General features: G+C 39.5%; 1 protein-coding gene across 12 annotated transcripts in view; it reads right to left on the bottom strand.

Moving 5' to 3' along the window:
* Nucleotides 1-17,936, bottom strand: part of KAT6B (lysine acetyltransferase 6B) — a 207,573-nt gene that overhangs the window by 31,555 nt on the left and 158,082 nt on the right. For all 12 annotated transcript variants that reach the window (XM_054503667.2, XM_054503664.2, XM_054503662.2 and 9 more), the window contains 2 exons: nucleotides 15,821-15,982; nucleotides 11,929-12,022 (listed from right to left, as the gene is read on the bottom strand). In XM_054503667.2, coding sequence (XP_054359642.1) covers nucleotides 11,929-12,022; nucleotides 15,821-15,982 — 256 coding nt within the window. The remainder of the gene's footprint in view (nucleotides 1-11,928; nucleotides 12,023-15,820; nucleotides 15,983-17,936) is intronic.

Here is a 17,936-nt window from a genome sequence, read left to right on the forward strand (position 1 = left end):
TTCCTCAAAAGTTTATTGTAGTTCCTGCTTTCCTTAAATCTGGTTGGCTATATATGTGTGTGGGGGGCGGGGGTGGAGGGGAGTATCATTTCTAAAAAAGCAGACATGTAGAAGGACGCTGCAAACCACACTGAAGACAAGAGCCAAGTTCATAACCTGGAGGCACAAAACTGGGCCATTTGCACCATCTTCTAGCAGCACTGATTAATTATAGACTCAGTTTTTAAATAGCACACGGACCTCACAAAAGCTAAGGTGAAACCCTCAACATATGAAGAGCCAGCAAAGGGGATTCCCCAAAGTGAATGCCTAATTCATTCAATCACTTCTGCTTCCTATAGTTACAGCCTTGTTCCATGAAGGACTGCCCAATATTTTAATACTGAATAAAGAAAGCCAAAAATTGAACCTGCTGACACATTTTTATGATTATTCCACAAACATACTAATTTTAGAAATGCCTGAATGTACAGTTAATTGATATTTAACTTAACTGATGAACTTGCCATTAATTAATATTAATGGCAAGTTTATCTGGTCTCAAAAAACTATAGACGTAAGTCTGTAGACTTGGATCCAGCTGTCCTTTACCCTTTATAGCATTAGTTACACGTCCCTCCGCCCCCAATAAAAAAGAAAAAGTTAATCTGAGATTTATAATCCTTACAGTTCTAGTTAGTAGGTTTAAGTATTTTAGTTAGGAGAGAATGTTGAATTTCATCAAATGCCAGATCAGACTTTGTAATAAACCACCCGCCTGGATGTTGCTTTTTGTTTTCCCCTTGATTTTTTCCATCAGCGCTGCTCTTTCTTCTTCCTACTGATGTACATACACATGCTCCAGGCTCTCCAGATTAAAAATAAAGACAACTAGGTTCCTGTGTCCCCAGCCCTTGATGGTCAAGCTTTTGTTTTGTTTTGTTTTAAAAAAAGAAAAAAAAAAAAAAAAGACAGAGTCTTGCTCTGTCACCCAGGCTGGAGTGCAGTGGTGCGATCTCAGCTCACTGCAACCTCTGCCTCCCAGGTTCAAGTGATTCTCCTACCTCAGCCTCTTAAGTAGCTGGGACTACAGGCACGTGCCACCACATCCATATTTTTGTATTTTTAGTAGAAATGGGGTTTCACCATGTTGGCCAGGCTGGTCTTGAACTCCTGACCTCAAGTGATCCACCTGCCTCAGACTCCCAAAGTGCTGGGATTACAGGCGTGAGACCCTATGCCCAACCAAACAGAATAAAACAGTCAAGCTTTTTGAATCTACTTTTTTTTAATCGCACTTAATATACAGTTGCCCAAAGAATACTTCTTACGACTTTCTCTCTGGGGCACTGAATCTCTGGGGGATGATCTCAGACAAGTCTCTTAGTGTCTTGTCCCAGAAGAGAGATGGTCACGGTAATCTACCCCACAGGGTCTCTGTGAGGACCAAGTGAGTAGATGTGTGTAATTCCGGTAACAGTGCTTGACACATAGCAAGGGCTCTAGAAGTGGCAGCTATGATGATTATTGTGACTGTTACTGTTGAAATACTGACCTCTTCTGGTTTTCCTAACACCATTATCTCCCAATTTTCTTCTGACTTCTGGGCCCTTTGCAATTTCCTTGGCGAGCTCCTCATTCTTTATTAGTCCCTTAGATGTTAGACTCCAAGCACTCTACCCTCAGCCCTGTTTCCCTACACACTTCCCCCTGGTTGTCCTCACCCATATCCATGGTTTCAGCTACCACCGCATGTCCACGACTCCCAGCTGTTCCCTCTAATGCAGACCCCCTGCTGAGCTCTGGAGTCTGTGCAAAGTGCATGTAGACATCCAAACGCACAGTGAAGGCTACATAAACAAAGCTGCGTTCACTATCTCTCCAAGCTCAGTTATACATTCAATAAATACCAGTATTTTCTGAGCACCACTCTGCACCAGGCATGCTCCTGCTACGGAACTAACAGGACCTGCCTCTTTTCCATGCATCCTCACCGTCAGGCCTCCATTGACTCTGGCCTCTTTTCTTTTTAGTTACAGCAAAAAGTATAAATAAGAAAATAAAATGTATCTGTAATTCTAATTCCAGAGGTCATCTAGAAATGTATTTGCTTTGCTTTGCATATTTTTTACATAATTGAGAACATATTACATATATAATTTTGAAAGCCACTTGTTTATCATAAGCATTACAAATTCCCAGATAATTTTTTTTAAGAAACAGGGTCTGGTTCTATTGCCCAGGTTGGAGTGCAGTGGTACAATCATAGTTCACTGAAGCCTTGACCTCCTGGGATCAAGCCATCCTTGATGGAGGACTCAGCCTCCTGAGTAACTGGAATTATAGGCACAAGCTACCAGGCCCAGCTAATTGTATTTATTTATTTTTGTAGAGATGGGGTCTTACTATGTTGCCCAGGCTGGCCTCGAACTCCTGGGCTCATGTGATCCTCCTGCTTCAGTCTCCCAAGGATTACAGGCATGAGCCACTGCACCTGGTCAGAACATAATTCTCAGCAGCTAATAATATTCCATTATATGGATGTGCCATAACTTTCTCATGGGAATGGTTCTCTCTTGCCTTTGAAATATCAAGTCTGTTTTAGTTTTTTTCCTGTTGTAAATAATGAGTGTGAAGGACAAATATACCAAAACATTAACTCTTTGGGCGACAGGACTGTGAGGAATTTCATTTTCTTCTATTAATTACACCTATATTTTTTAACTTTCTACTATGAGTCCATATTGCTATAATCAGGGGCTGGGGGAGGGAGGCAAAAAGAGAAGTCCACTATTTAAAACATAATAATATGAAACAAAACAATGTTGCTATATTAACTATGAAAATAATGTTTGTTGATTAAAATGTGCTGATTTCCTAGAATGAATTCCTTTAGAAAATAACCATTGGAGGCTGGGCACGGTGGCTCACACCTGTAATCCCAGCACTTTGGGAGGCCGAGGCAGGAGAAATGCTTGAGCTCCGGAATTTGAGACCAGCCTGGGCAACATAGCAAGACTCTGTCTCTATTTTTTATTTTATTTTACTTTTGGAGATAGAGTCTCACTCTGTCGCCTGGTTGGAGTGGAATGGCACAATCTCAGCTCACTGTAACCTCCGCCGCCCAGGTTCAAGTGATTCTCCTGCCTCAGCCTCCCGAGTAGCTAGGATTACAGGCACCCATCACCACGCCCGGCTATTTTTTGTATTTTTAGTAGAGACAGGGTTTCGTCATGTTGGCCAGGCTGGTCTCGAACTCCTGACCTCAGGTGATCTGCTTGCCTTGGCTTCCCAAAGTGCTGGGATTACAGGTGTGAGCCACTGTCCCCAGCCTATTTTTTAAATACATAAAATTTTATTTAAAAAAATAACCATTAGATGTTTTTGATACACACTGTCAAAGTTCCAGAAAATGCCTACCAATATACACTTTCTTCAGTGTAAATAAGGTGTCCATTTTCCACCAGCTTAGTTAGATTTGGGTAAGTTGTAAACTCTTTGTTAGTGTGGTAGGCAAAAAATTGCAATCTTGAAGTTACTAAATTTGCATTTTTAAACCACCAACAATTTTTTTTCATATTTGAATTAGCCATTATACCTGAAAGACTTCGGAGTGGAGTGGCTAACAGTTAAAGTGCTTGGGTTCAATTTGCAGCTGTGCAACTTATTTGTGTAACTGTGCCTCAATTTCAACACCCATAGAATGGGGCTAAAAGCACATATCTCAACTGTTGCCGTGAGGACTGAATGAATCAATCAATAAATGCAGGACTCTTAGGAAAGGGGTTGGCACATGTTACTCACTCAGTAAACGTCAGCAATGTCGTGGCCACCAGTGATTTTCCTTTTCTGTACATTCTGTGTTCCTGTCCTCTGCCTATTTGTTTATGTATTTATTGAGAGACAGAGAGAGGAGGAGGGAAATGGGGGGGCGGGGAGAACGGAGAGAGAGAGAGAGAGAGATGGTCTCCTTGTGCTGCCCAGGCTGGTGTTGAACTCCTGGGCTCAAGTGAGTCTCCTGTCTTGGCCTGCCAGAGTGCTGGGATTACAGGTATGAGCCACCATAGCTGATCCTCTGCCCATTTCTCTATTAGGGTTTTTGTTTTAATGCTACCAAACTTAAAAGTATATATATATTTATTTAAACACTACAGATATTAAACTTTGCCTGGCACGTATGTTGTAAACATCAAACATCTTTCTCATTATGTTTGCTTTAAATATTAATACATTTTACTAGATAGAAGTTTTATATTTTTATATAGTCAAGTCCATTTGCATATTCTTTCACTGCTTTGATGGTTATGATGTCCTTGACCATCCAAAGATCAGATAAATAATTATACATAATCTCTCCTCTAGCTTTTTTTTTTTTTTGAGACCGAGTCTCGCTCTGTCACCCAGGCTGGAGTGCAGTGGTGCGATCTCAGCTCACTGCAAGCTCCGCCTCCCAGGTTCAAGTGATTCTCCTGCCTCAGCCTCCAGAGTAGCTGGGACTACAGGTGTGTGCCACCACGCCCAGCTAATTTTTGTATTTTTAGTAGAGACGGGGTTTCACCATGTTAGCCAGGATGGTCTTGATCTCCTGACCTCATGATCTGCCCGCCTCGGCCTCCCAAACTGCTGGGATTACAGGCGTGAGCCACCGCACCCCACCTCTCCTCTAGCTTTTTAAGTGTTTTTGTGTGTCTGTTTTTTGGTAATCAAGTCTTTAATCTACCTGGAGTTTCTGCTGTAGTTACCCAGGTATGTAACATGCTTCCTCATGCAGTCATGCTTGTGAATATGCTGCTGCTCCCCTCTGCCTAGAATGTTTTCACTTCAACTTCTTATGAGCTCTCAAAGCATACTGTCCAAAACACTATGCAACATTTGTTGATTTGTCAGTGAACTTGACAGCCCAGCAAGAGCTATGTCTTCTTCCCTTTTGGTTGCTGATGTTTAGCAGAATGTAGAGTGTGGTATCCCAATCAATAAGGTTAAAGTAAAGAGGTAAAAAATGAAGGACGTGACTCTTTGCATCTTCCTTTATCCTCCAGTTTGGCATCAGATAAATGCATATACACAAACACACATGTGAGTGATGGTGCCACCTCCCTCACCAACATCTGGCACTTGGTTCTCTCACCTACTGCTGAATCAGTTGGTGTTCCCTGGGTCTCTCCTGGGTCAGAGCCCAGGAGAACGGGTTTTGTATCCTGCTCATCAGCCAGGGTTCTGGCTCTGCAGGCCCAAGTAAAAGACAATCCATTATCTGCTCACTTATTACCTAGCCAAACAGAGTCCTAACAACTGAAAGGATATCTAATATACAATAACTGCTACCTAAGTATCTATCAGTCAAAATATGCCCAAGATTACTCATGACACTACTTTTTAAATTGCAAAATATTGGAAACAACCCATACACCCATACATAGGAAAGCAGGTAAGCAAACTATATACATGCATGCAATGGAGTAGAGTGCAGCTGTCAAAGAAAAGAAATCTCTATGAAGTCATTTCCAGGATATACTGGAAAAATCAAAATGCAAAAGACTACCTATAGTATGCTACCTTTTGTGTTAGAAAGGAGGAGAAATTAGAAAAAATGCACATCTATCTGCTTATCTGTACACACAGGAAGGATAAACTACAAGCTAATGAGATTGGAGACCTGCAGGAAAGGATGAGGGAACGGGAATGGGTGGAGAGGGCACATTCACTGAGAATACCCTTTAATACAGTTTCCACTTTTAAGATCATGTTAATGTTTTACATTCTAATTTAAAAAGGTAACAAGTATAAAATAAAAAACAAACAGAAACAAATAAGCCTAATTGTATTCCAATGAATACTACAGTAACACTGAAGGGGGAGAAAAACTAACTCAAGTAACATTTAAACACAGTGTTTTGACTAAATACACTTGGGGTAAAGCCAAAAGGAACCATATATAAATACTGAACTCCACTTAAGAGGTTTGTTTTTCACAATGGCATGAGTTAGCAATTCTGAAACTACTTACTGTGTATTCTAGGATGTAGCACATAAGTATATTGTGGGTAATGGAAGTCAGGGTTCTCACTGTCAGAGAAAGGAATTACATGGGAAGAGGGAAGGACAGAATACAACCGTATGACGGCGCGGATCTGGAATGGTCTGAACTCATGAAGGGAGTGTGTGTGTACACGCATATGTGTTTATAACATCCATATGTATATGTGCACATACATGGATATAAATATACATGCTATCCTAGCTCTGTCCTCTCCGAGGGCTAGAAGCGTGACACCCAAGTAGCAATGGGCACATTTAAGTGATCAGAACTTGGTTTCCTCTTTTTTTTAAAAGACGAAGTCTTGCTTTTTCACCCAGACTGGAGTGCAGTGGTGCAATCTCAGCTCGGTGCAATCTCAGCTCACTGCAACCTCCACCTCCCGGGTTCAAGCAATTCTCTGCCTCAGCCTCCCAAGTAGCTAGGACTACAGGCGCCCGCCACAACGCCCGGCTCATTTTTGTGTTTTTTTGTAGAGACAGGGTTTCACCATGTTGGCCAGGCTGGTCTTGAACTCCTGGCCTCAAGAGATCCGCCTGTCTTGGCCTCCCAAAGTGCTGGGATTACAGGCATGAGCCACTGCACCCGGCCCAGATCCTGGTTCCTAAATACTGTTCTCCACCATAAGGAACCAAGGCTTGGGAGAAATGGATGATTCCAGCGCTGGCTTAAGAAAAGGATAAGCTAAATCTGGAACATCATGCTGTGGCAGAAAGGAAGGAAGAATCCACAGGATGGAAAAGCATGTGGAAAAGGCACAAGAACCCACTTGAAACATTTGCTGCTAAATAAATCCGGGACAATTTGATGTTTGGGGAACATCAAAATCAATCATGGTAATGACAAGTTATAACCTACAAAATAAAATTAAACCCCACAATTATACAAAAAAATTAAATAAATGGGGAAGAAGAAACAATTCTTCCTTATAGAATGCCAATTAGTAAGTTGTAGAAATGGAATTAGAAAATTACCATCTGGTAATTATCACAGTAATAATTATTTTAGATAAGAGCCATAAGTGAATGGTAAAACTAGGAGGTGAAAATTGGATGAGAATTGATATTTATATAATCCCAAAGTATCTTCTCACCAGATGCTTACTGATTACAAAGCAAAAAATGGTAATTTCACAGTGAAGAAGCCTGGCAGTTACCACCTTAACCCAGTGATGAGACAAATGTATTATCATATGATCCTGATGAAATGCACTGGGAAGGACATACAGTCACTTCTATGGTATTCCTGCCAAAAAATGTACAGCCTAAATCTAATCGTGAGGAAACATCAGATAAGCCCAAATTGAGGCAAACCGTACAACATAAATGGCCTGTATGCTTCAAAAATGTCAAAATCATGGAAAACACGAAGCAAAGCAAAACAAAACAAAAAAGCAGGTATTATTCCAGATTAAAGGAGGCCCCAGGGACATAACTACATACTCCATGTGATCCTGGAGTAGGAGATTTTTCTTTTCCTCTAGACAGAATATCAGTATAATCTGGCAAAATTTAAAATTTGAACAATGTGCATAGATTAATATCTTGATTTTAATAATTTGTATTGTGGCTATATATGAGAGCATCTTTGTAGAAAAACTACAATATTTAGGGGTAAAGGTACAACACGTCTTCAACTTACTCTCAAATGATTCTGAAAAGAAAATATGAGAGAGAAGAGAAACAAAGGGAGAGATTGAGAATAACAGAGCAGAAAATAGATGTGATAAAATGTGAACATGTGCAACAATGTACGGGAAATTTTGGCATTATTCTTAGAGCTTTTCTCTAAGTCTGAAATTATTTCAAAATTAAAGAAAAAAATAGTGAGATGGATAAGGCATTGCTGGGCAGCCCCAGCAGCAGAAGCAGTCCAGGGCTTGGGAGGGAGCACTCTGGGCCCCCAGTGCTCAGCAGTGGCTGGGAGAAGAAGAGCTCCTTGCCTTGATGGTGTGAGGCTCTGAAGTAGGAACTGCAAATGTTTTGTGGGCAAGGGAGTTCTCTGAAGTTCTGAGATGTCTGGTGGGGATGGAGGGAGAGAGAGACAGAAAGACTTTATAGACAGAGATGGGGAAGACTTTCAAATTTTCTGATTGAGAAAGAGAGGGAATCCTAGAATCCAAGAGGAAGGAATGTGTTCTCAACCAATCCATGATAGTCACTCTCTCCTCCACCCATTCCAATTGTGGGCAAAGAGTCATAAAACCCACTAGGGAGTTTATGAACAAATTGGGAGTTGGTGCCCTTTAGTCACTCTGGCCAAACTCTGCAAATGGCCTCCTGGGGAGCCTTGCTCTGACAAATCCCAGAGAAGCTGGTCTAGGAAGTGACACACAAATGACTTATTCTGCAAGCAGCACATGGTCCCATGGATGACCATTCCACCTCACTCTGCTGCCCTGAAGAACAGTGTTCAAAGCCCTGCATTTGCAGTTCTTTATACAGACAGTCCCTGGCTTACAATGGTTCAACTTTACTATGGTATGATCAGTAAAAACCATACTTGATCATTTCCTGGGCTAGCGATATGTGGTACAACACTCTTACATGAGATATTCAACACTTTATTACAAAATTGGCTTTGTGTTGGATGATTCTGCCCAACTGTAGGGTAATGTAAGTGTTCTGAGCACATTTAAAGTCCAGGCTAAGCTATGATGGTTGGTAGATTAGGTGCATTAAATGTATCTTTAATTTATGATATTTTCACTTTATGATGAGTTTATCAGCCCATAGCCCCATTGTAAGTCTAGGAGCGTGTATATACACACAGTGCATTACATTCCACCCATGTCTGTGATCAAGTGTGCAAGTGGGCAGCTATATCTTTCTGCCCGCTCGTATTGTGTTTCAGCTTACTAAACTGGCAATTATAAAGATCTACCTGATTTACAACCTCATTTGACTTACTGAAAATACATCCCTGACCAAAAGACCCCAGGCTCATGTACAAAATAGAAATAAAATAAATTTAACCATTAAAAAGTCCTTTAAAAAACCAGAGCAGATTTTAGAAAACCTGTAACCCTAGTTAGCTTTCTATCCTGGGCTCCAAATTATGAGATCAAAAATGATCATGAGAGGTCATGTGACTCATCCCTACCTTCAAAGGCTGGATTTCAATCATTCTGGAAAGATATTTATCTACTATTACTTTAAGTAACTTCCAAGAGAAGGTGCTATTAATTTCTTCAGCAGCCTACTCTATCTTCCTTAAAACTTTTATAGCCAAGAAATTCTTTGGTTTTAAATTGAATTTCTATTGGGTTTATACCAGTTCCCATTTTCTTTGAGCGCTATAAAATTCTTCCCCTAGTTTCCCCTTCTCTGAGGGAATAACACCAATCTCTTTTCAACTTTATTCAAATCTTTCACTGCACTTCTTAACCCACTCCAGTAGGGGCAATGCTAGGTGTACAGGAAAGAGAAAACAAAAAACCACACCCTCAGCACTGCTTTGCCTGGTCACATTTTGGTGGACAGCATTCATCATGGTGGCCCTGAGCCACTGAGAAAAGGTTTCAATGTGTTCTGTAGTTTAAAAATACAAGGTAGATTCTAGTAACAGTTTTCACTAAAATGGTTTAAAAAAAGACATAGCATTTGAAGATAATGTATTTGCTACCCAGATTGTTCTCTTATGTAGAAGGCCTTAGTGCCAGATCATGCTGTACAAATAAGATGCTACTGAATTTAGAGCTTGAACTTTTACCTAGTAAGTACCAGTTCCTTTTTAATTTTAGGTAGACAATGATTGTGGACAGCAACCATATCAATTTGGAAATTTAGTTTATATCATCTAATACATATTATTATAAAGGAAACTGTCCTACTGGATACAGAGAAGTTGGAAGTATGACACCTCCATCAATAATTATCACAGAAGGGTGAACAGAGTGTCAGTGTGATACCATATAGAATATGGTATAAGATAAAATAAAGGTATGAGATAAAATTCCAGGAGGTGGGATCAAAAAGCAGAGATTCTTGAGCTGGCTCTTAACAATGGGCAGGATTTTGAACAGACAGAGTCTAGGAAAGGACGAGGTGATCATTTCAAGGAAGGGACTGAATAGACAAAAAATAGAGGTATAGGACCATGCTCAGACTATTTGAGAAAAAGGAGATTAGTAGATGAAAAAGCCTAAAGGACAGGCTGAACTAGATGTTGGAAGACGTTAAATATTGAGCTAAGGAGTTTGCCTTATTCTGTGGGCATATAGATATGACCAAAAATTTAAGGCTTGAATGGCTGCTGTGCATACCAGAAACTGTATTTATGAACTACTTATGAATGGTAGCCACACAAAACTAGAGAACAAGATAAATGGTTTTGCCCTCAGAAATGATTACAGCTAGGACTCTGTAAAAATAAAAATGGTACGCTGCATTTGGTAAGATGGCCCTCCTTGGGATTACTGGTTTCATGGATAACTAGGTCAGGAAAGTATAGATAAGACTAGGGTAATTAATTAATAACTAAAAATATTATCTAAAAAGAGAAAAATAATCAAAATTCTTCTTTTAAAAGAATCACATTCTTCAATGTCAATAAATCATATAAATCAGTCCAAAACTGCTATTCAGTTATTTTACACTTTAATCAGACCTTAATCTTTTAATACCTAACAATATAGATTTAGATTCACTATATTTCTTCATGGTTTTCTGTGAGCACATTTACATTGTAGTTTTTGCATCTGATGTAGCTGATGAAGATTGTGCAAAGTCCTAAATTTTCCTCCTTTCAGTTAATAATCAGACAAACGGCAATCTGGTAAACAAGAAGCACCTGGTTTCTAGCGACAGTTTTTTTTTTTTTTTTTTTTGAGACAGAGTCTTTCACTCTGTCGCCCAGGCTGGAGTGCAGTGGCACCATCTTGGCTCACTGCAACCTCCACCTCCCGGGTTCAAGTGATTCTCCTGCCTCAGCCTCCCTAGTAGCTGGGAGTACAGGCGTGTGCCACCATATCCAGTTAATTTTTGTATTTTTTAGTAGAGATGGGGTTCACCATGTTGGCCAGGATGGTCTCAATCTCTTGATCTTGTGATCCACCTGCCTCGGCCTCCCAAAGTGCTGGGATTACAGGCATAAGTCACCACACCCGACCAGTGACAGATTTTTACATGACCAGAAATGACTGTTATCATGGGATATCTAGTCATCATGTTATCTAGATATTTTGAATCAATTCTCCAAATATACCCCTAACACAACATTTACACATCCAGTATAATATAAACAAGGAGAAAAAAAAAAAACTACCATTTTTAAAAACATTATCCATGTGCATACTTTTATATATTATGCCGGTTTTAACTGAGAAGGCTCAGAAGATATGAGTGCATATAAGATAAATACTTCTTGCAAAACCTCTAGATACAAACACTGTATTAATTTCCATAATAGAAAGGGAAATTAACAAAATAAGGTAAGAGTTACTTCTACTAGCAAGGCCCAGGACAAGCTGCCTAGAAAATTATTTTTCTAAATGGAAATATACCTTTTCTGCTTTGTACTGTACAAGATTATAGGCACAATTTTAGAGAGCTAAAAATCCTTTCAAATAATACTTCCTTTAGCTCTAATCACGAATAATTGCCTCTTTTGGTGCTAATGAGCATGAGCATCACAAAATGGAATGTAATTCTGTCGGTTCATTCAGGGTAATGGCTTTGTGCATGAGGCCTGCTGCCGAGAGATCTAGTCTCAATTTCCTAGAGTACAATCACTGAGCAACAGTACATTTTTCACTTGAGGAAGATGTTCTAACCTATGTAAATATAAATAGAAAACCCATTATCTATTGATAAAAACAACAATGCAGGTTAAATAAAGTTTTATATGTTACTGTTTCCTGTAACAGCCATCAGCTTCCTGGATCATGAAAGTAAATAAAGTACTTCACTTACTGAAATCAATGAGAAACCGTCCAAATCCTTGCCTTTGGTGCTGGGGCATGATCATTATGCAGGAGACATTATACTTCTGCTGGCAAAGCTTTTCCTGAGGGAAGGAGAAACAGATCAAGTATGTCAGAGCCCTGCTGAAGTGGGCAATTCCCTGCACCTGCCACTGTCCTTGTAAAACTGTCCACTAAAGAAAGCCAATGGGTTAGGTCAGGATCAAGCAGAAAAATCCTACTATATTAATCAATCAAACTATCAACTAACAACAAACCATCGACTCTGGCATGCCTCTCAACTACATCTTTATTCTTGAAAGTCAGTGCCATAAAATATGCATAAAGAATCCAAGGAAATATATGAACCAAATAAAACAGAATACAGACAGTATAAAAGAAATGCTTTCCTTGCTCAAACAACTTCAGAGATAGAGAAAATAACATCCCAGGGAGTCACCCAGCAGAGTAAGTTAGGATTTAGCTGGCTATCTTGCTAAATATAATAATAATCTACAACTCTGCAACAGCAATCTGTCTTCTGCCTTTGGGCAAATGCCCCAGTGAAACTAAAACAGTATCTGTGTGGGTAGATGTGCACACATATATTTCTCCTATGAATAAAAAGTCAATGTAAAAAGCTAGAGAAATAATCTGCATTTCAAACCAGAAAAACAAAATAAAATGAAACAAAAAGACAACAATAAGAAACCCCAAAGCCTCCAAACAAAGGTTAGACCAAAATATTACCAACAGTTTGAAACCAGGAGGAAGATTGGGTAGAACATGTTAAGAAACAGCTCTTACAGTTAAAGAAGAATTTGCAGCTTTCATGGGATGTGGCATCAGGGCAGTATTTTTTTATTCAGCGAACACAGAAGTTGCCAAAACCTACACAGAGATCTGGAAAAGGCTTTTGAGGTCATGGATGCTCTGGCCAAATATAAACCACAAATAAGGCTGACCACAAATGGTACTGACCACACCAAAGAATTACTTCAGAACACCCAGATCTTTAATGAACCAATTTGAAAGATCACAGGAGATGGTTGTGGAAAAAACCCTATAGGGCAGAATTGAAGATTTCTTTGTGAAAAAGATGTACTCCCAACTTTTGCACATTTGTAGTTGTCTATGGAGCCTCTAAAAAATGAGGAGGAAGCAATGTGTGTCAGTTTTTCTAAGAAGATGAATTGTCCCTCACTGGATGTGCACATCAATGGCGAAGGTTCAAGTAATTCGTCTATTTTGCAAAGTTAGACAAATGGGTCACTCTCTCTAAAAAGAAATGTACTCTGGGTTAAGAGAATTCATCCTTGATACCATTCCTTTCTTTGTCCAGAACCATTTCCACCTTTCGGAGTTTTTTGAGATCCAATATAGTAGTGATCCTTCTTCCCCTGCCGTGCAGCTTAACATGTTACTACAGCTAAATTCTAAGCTATGAATAAAATAACTAATCCTTCTTTCCTTTCTGTTTACAGCCATCTATTATGTGCTTGGAAAGTCATATGCATGTAACAATTTGCACTGAACCTTTCTAGGTCATTCCAGCCCTTCTCTGGCTATCCTTGAACTGTCGTTCTAATAACCTCTAGAATTTGGTTCAAGAATAGCCCCAAAGGGCCAGAGTCCTCTAGATTCCAACTGACACATGAGAATATGGTTTAGTTTCATCTAGTCTTTTTTTTTTTTTTTTTTTTTGAGATGGAGTCTTGCTCTGTTGCCAGGCTGGAATGCAGTGGCGCAATCTCAGCTCACTGCAACCTCCGCCTCCCGGGTTCAAGGGATTCTCCTGTCTCGGCCTCCAGAGTAGCTGGGATTACAGGGTGCCACAATGCCCAGCTAATTTTTGTATTCTTAGTAGAGATGGGGTTTCACCATGTTGGCCAGGATGGTCTCTCGATCTCTTGACTTCGTGATCCACCCACCTTGGCCTCCCAAAGTGCTGGGATTACAGGCGTGAGCCACCGCACCCGACCTCATCTAGTCTTTTAACATGCTTATTTTTTAGATTAATTTTTGTTTCACTATACTGCCAAGGCATATTAGTATTCCAGAATAGTAGGAAACAACAGCAGCTGCTGCCATGCTATAGAAGAAACTGACAAAACGAGAAAAGTTGAGCTAGTTCTGAGTAAAATGTTGGGTACCCTGGCAGGAAGAGAGGCAGAAATTCAAACTTCAAGAATCACCACCAACTCTACACATGGCTGCTACTCAGCAGCCAACACAAGACCCAGGAACGGGACCCGGTCAGTGCAGCACGAGGAAGGTGGGCACCGTTAAGCCTATGTTTAAATCCACAGACAATTAAAGAAACACCGTTTTCTAACAGCAAGGATGCAACCACTATTCTTTTTAAGTTTCTAGAGAAGAATGATCTTGATAAACCTACATAAAAGGTAAGGTGTTTTATTTATTAATCATATAGATTTCCTATTTATTGTTTTATTCAGTGTTAATTCTCTATCATCTTTTGAATTTGTAATGTGCAAATTAACTTTCTTCTTTTTCATTTTAAAGCTTTACCAAATATGTGGATTAAAACACTGAGACAGTTTTCCATGAATGCTGTTACTTATTTTTGTTTATGATCTTTGGGTTGATTCTTAAATTTAGGATAGCTATAGTTTGCAAGTACCTTCACATATATTCTATCTTTTGAAACTTCATTAAAATGGCACTTCTATAAAGCATCCCATTTACATTGTGCAAGAGCAGATTCATTAGAATTCATGTATCACCTAATATAAAAAATATATCATAAAATAAATAAGAGATAGAGTTTGGACCTTCTACCTAAAAGTCTCATAATTATTGTCTCTATTTATGTACCATCCTGGTACATTTAACTATTTCCTAGGTACCTCAGAAAAGTTAAGGTCATTACCTGGTAAACATCTCCAAACTCAGTTTTCCTTTATTGCAAAGGAGTTATTGTTTCTTAGAAGCCTTTGAGCAGAAGAATGTGAGTGAACTGCTCTGAACCAGCGAAAAAGACAAGCTATATCCCCTCAATATGTCGGTTGTTTTCCCCACTCTAACAGCCAGAGATACTTAGGCTTTCTTTGTTCTTGTTTTGTTTTGTTTTGTTTTTGAGATGGAGTCTTGCTCTGTCGCCAGGCTGGAGTGCAGTGGCGTGATCTCGGCTCACTGCAACCTCTGCCTCCCAGGTTCAAGCAATTCTCCTGCCTCAGCCTCCCAAGTAGCTGGGACTACAGGCGTGCACCACCAGGCCCAGCTAATTTCTTGCATTTTTAGTAGAGACGGGATTTCACCATGTTGGCCAGGATGGTCTCTATCTCTTGATCTCATGATCCGCCCACCCCAGCCTCCCAAAGTCCTGGAATTTCAGGCCTAAGCCACTGAGCCTGGCTGATACTTAGGCTTTCTAAAGGTGAGATTGCTTTAGAACTTAAAACCATAGCACAGAGAATAAAAGACAAAAGTGTAAAATCAGTCATTTTATCAGCTTGACTGTCCAAATGCCAGCGTCCTAACTCACTGAGATACTGTTGACCACAGAGGGAAGGCAATAAGGAGAAAAGAGAATTCTCTCTTAAATGCTACACTAAACTGAAACCTTCATGTTGACACCACTTAAAGGGAAAACGGAAATAAGCTAAACACTGAGAAAATCAAAGACGATAAGTGGTCCACAAGGCAGCAATTAGAACGTCATCAAGGCGGCACACAGTGCTGAGGTCCTTTACACACTTACTAGGCACCATGTTTTTTGTTTTCATCTTTCAAAATGAGCTCTGAACAAGAACCTGAGCTTTTCAAAAACACATGTCACTTATTCAAATTATAGTAATGAAAAAGCCCTGTTCAAAGAGTTGGGCTCTACCAAAACATTTTGAAAAAGAAAATGAAGGTCATGCTGGCTCTTGTTTTACCTTAGAGAAGTATCCAACCAGATGACAGCCCTTTTCATCATTTTTTGTAAGGACATAAAAAAGGAATGGCTCGACATCATAATACAACGTTTTGTGGTCCAGGAAGAGCTTGGCTAACAAGCAAAGGTTTTGGCAATAAATTTTGCTCATATTCCCATCAACCTAGCAAAAAGAAACAGACAACATTATTTAACATAAAAATACTGCACCATATAAAATTGTTTCTCCTATATGGTATTTCAGAAAGTACATCATTTTATTTCCAAATCCTAAACTGAGAGATTAAAACACTCTATTAAGCAAGTACAGCTTTAACCAGAAAACAGCTGTCACTGGCAAATCAGAATTCCACATTTTCTCTTAAATTAGGGTACATTTAAGGTAGTTAAAATTTCTCTTTATGCTACCAAAGAAGGGCCAAACCACTAGTAAAGGAGTAATTTTTACTTGTAGTTTATTCTGAGCTAAAAATGATCAGGCATGTCCTCTCTCTTTATTTGAACCAAATAAATCTGTATTAAGGAAATATAAACAGATCAAAATACTTCTCAAATAAGTTAAACTTTATGTTGTTTCAAAAGGGTTTCACATAAAACTAAAATAAATGAACTGTATTATTCTGATTCCTCCGAAGTGTGGATTAGCAAAGAGGTTTCCATTTTGGTTTTATCCCAAGCATCATCTTAAATATAATTGGAAAAGATAAAATATCTATGTTGGGAATACTTACAGAGAAAGTGATATGAATTTCAACCTACAATAAGCACTATGATTACAGTCTACTTCTCTTCAAAATAAAAGAATCAAGCTGTGATACTGATGGCTATAGACAGGAGGCTAGGCACAGATGCCAATTTCTTTGATCAAATGTAGTTACTCTTTGAAAATAGAAAACACAGCAGATTCAAGAAGAATTTCCCTAGCACTTTTCTTAAGAGAAATGGATATTTGTTAACCAGAGCTCTGAAACAATGAACTTGACCATTCTCAGGTCTCTTGTGGACCATACGGGTTCTCATCTTGCACAAATTATTTTTAGATTTCATATAACTATTTCCCTCGGATGAAACCTAGGTCCCATACATAGCAACACAATGAAATATGGGCAATGGGCATAGAGGATACAATTCTCCCTTTAATTAAAGGAAGTTTACATGTATTTGAGAGTATGGCCCTTTTGGAAATGGTAGTATATTACAAAAAGGAAAGATGGAGATATACATAACTGTGAACCAGAAAAAGAGAGAGATGACAGTGCTGAAGAAAATTCTGATCGGTTGTGAAAGGTGTAAGACGAATAAAGAAAGGGAAGGCCGGAAAATCATAATGTGTGATTATTCCTCCTTTATTTTATAAGTTTTGTAGGAAACTGCTAGGAGAAAAGTTGCCCAAATGTTATACTCTATTAACTCAGATTCTAGAATAGGGACCTCCGTACTTATCAAATCCAACTCCTTATTCGTATAAGTGAATTTTACATACATGCTTCTGATGTCTCCCCTCTCATCTCTGGATGGTCCAAAAGCACCTGCCCTGAAAGAACAGCCCATTCTTACCATCCTAACAAGACTGATTCCCTTGCCCCTGAGAAGACGTTCCATGGATTTATGAGAGCTTCAATCCCAATGCTGACTCATGCTGATTTATTAAATAATTACTTAAGGCCAACAATGTGTTTTGAGCTTTAAGAAACAATGTTTTGGTTGGAAGAAAAGATCTAAGGCATCAAGGAAGGAGCCAATAGGAAAGTTGAACTTGTGACATTAGCTAAGCTTCAACTGTTGAGCAGCTCTGTCACCTCAGCTGGCTGGGGCTGGCAGGATAGCATATCAACAGGAAGGCCAGGCAACGTGTTTTCAGCCTTCCTTCTAGCCCACTGGTTCTTACGGGGGGTGATTCTGCCCCCCAGGGGATGTTTGGCTATGTCTGGAGACATTTTTGGTTGGTACAACTGGAGGGGGTGGTGGTGCTACTGGCATCCAATTAGCAGAGGCCAGAGATGCTGCTAAACATCCTACACTGTATAGCATAGACCCTACAACAAAGAACTAACCAGCTTGAAATGTCAATAGTGCCCAGATTGAGAAACCCTATGCCTAACTTTTAGTAAGAACTA

Source organism: Pongo pygmaeus, chromosome 8, assembly GCF_028885625.2.
Source record: "Pongo pygmaeus isolate AG05252 chromosome 8, NHGRI_mPonPyg2-v2.0_pri, whole genome shotgun sequence".
Taxonomy (NCBI): Eukaryota; Metazoa; Chordata; class Mammalia; order Primates; family Hominidae; genus Pongo; species Pongo pygmaeus.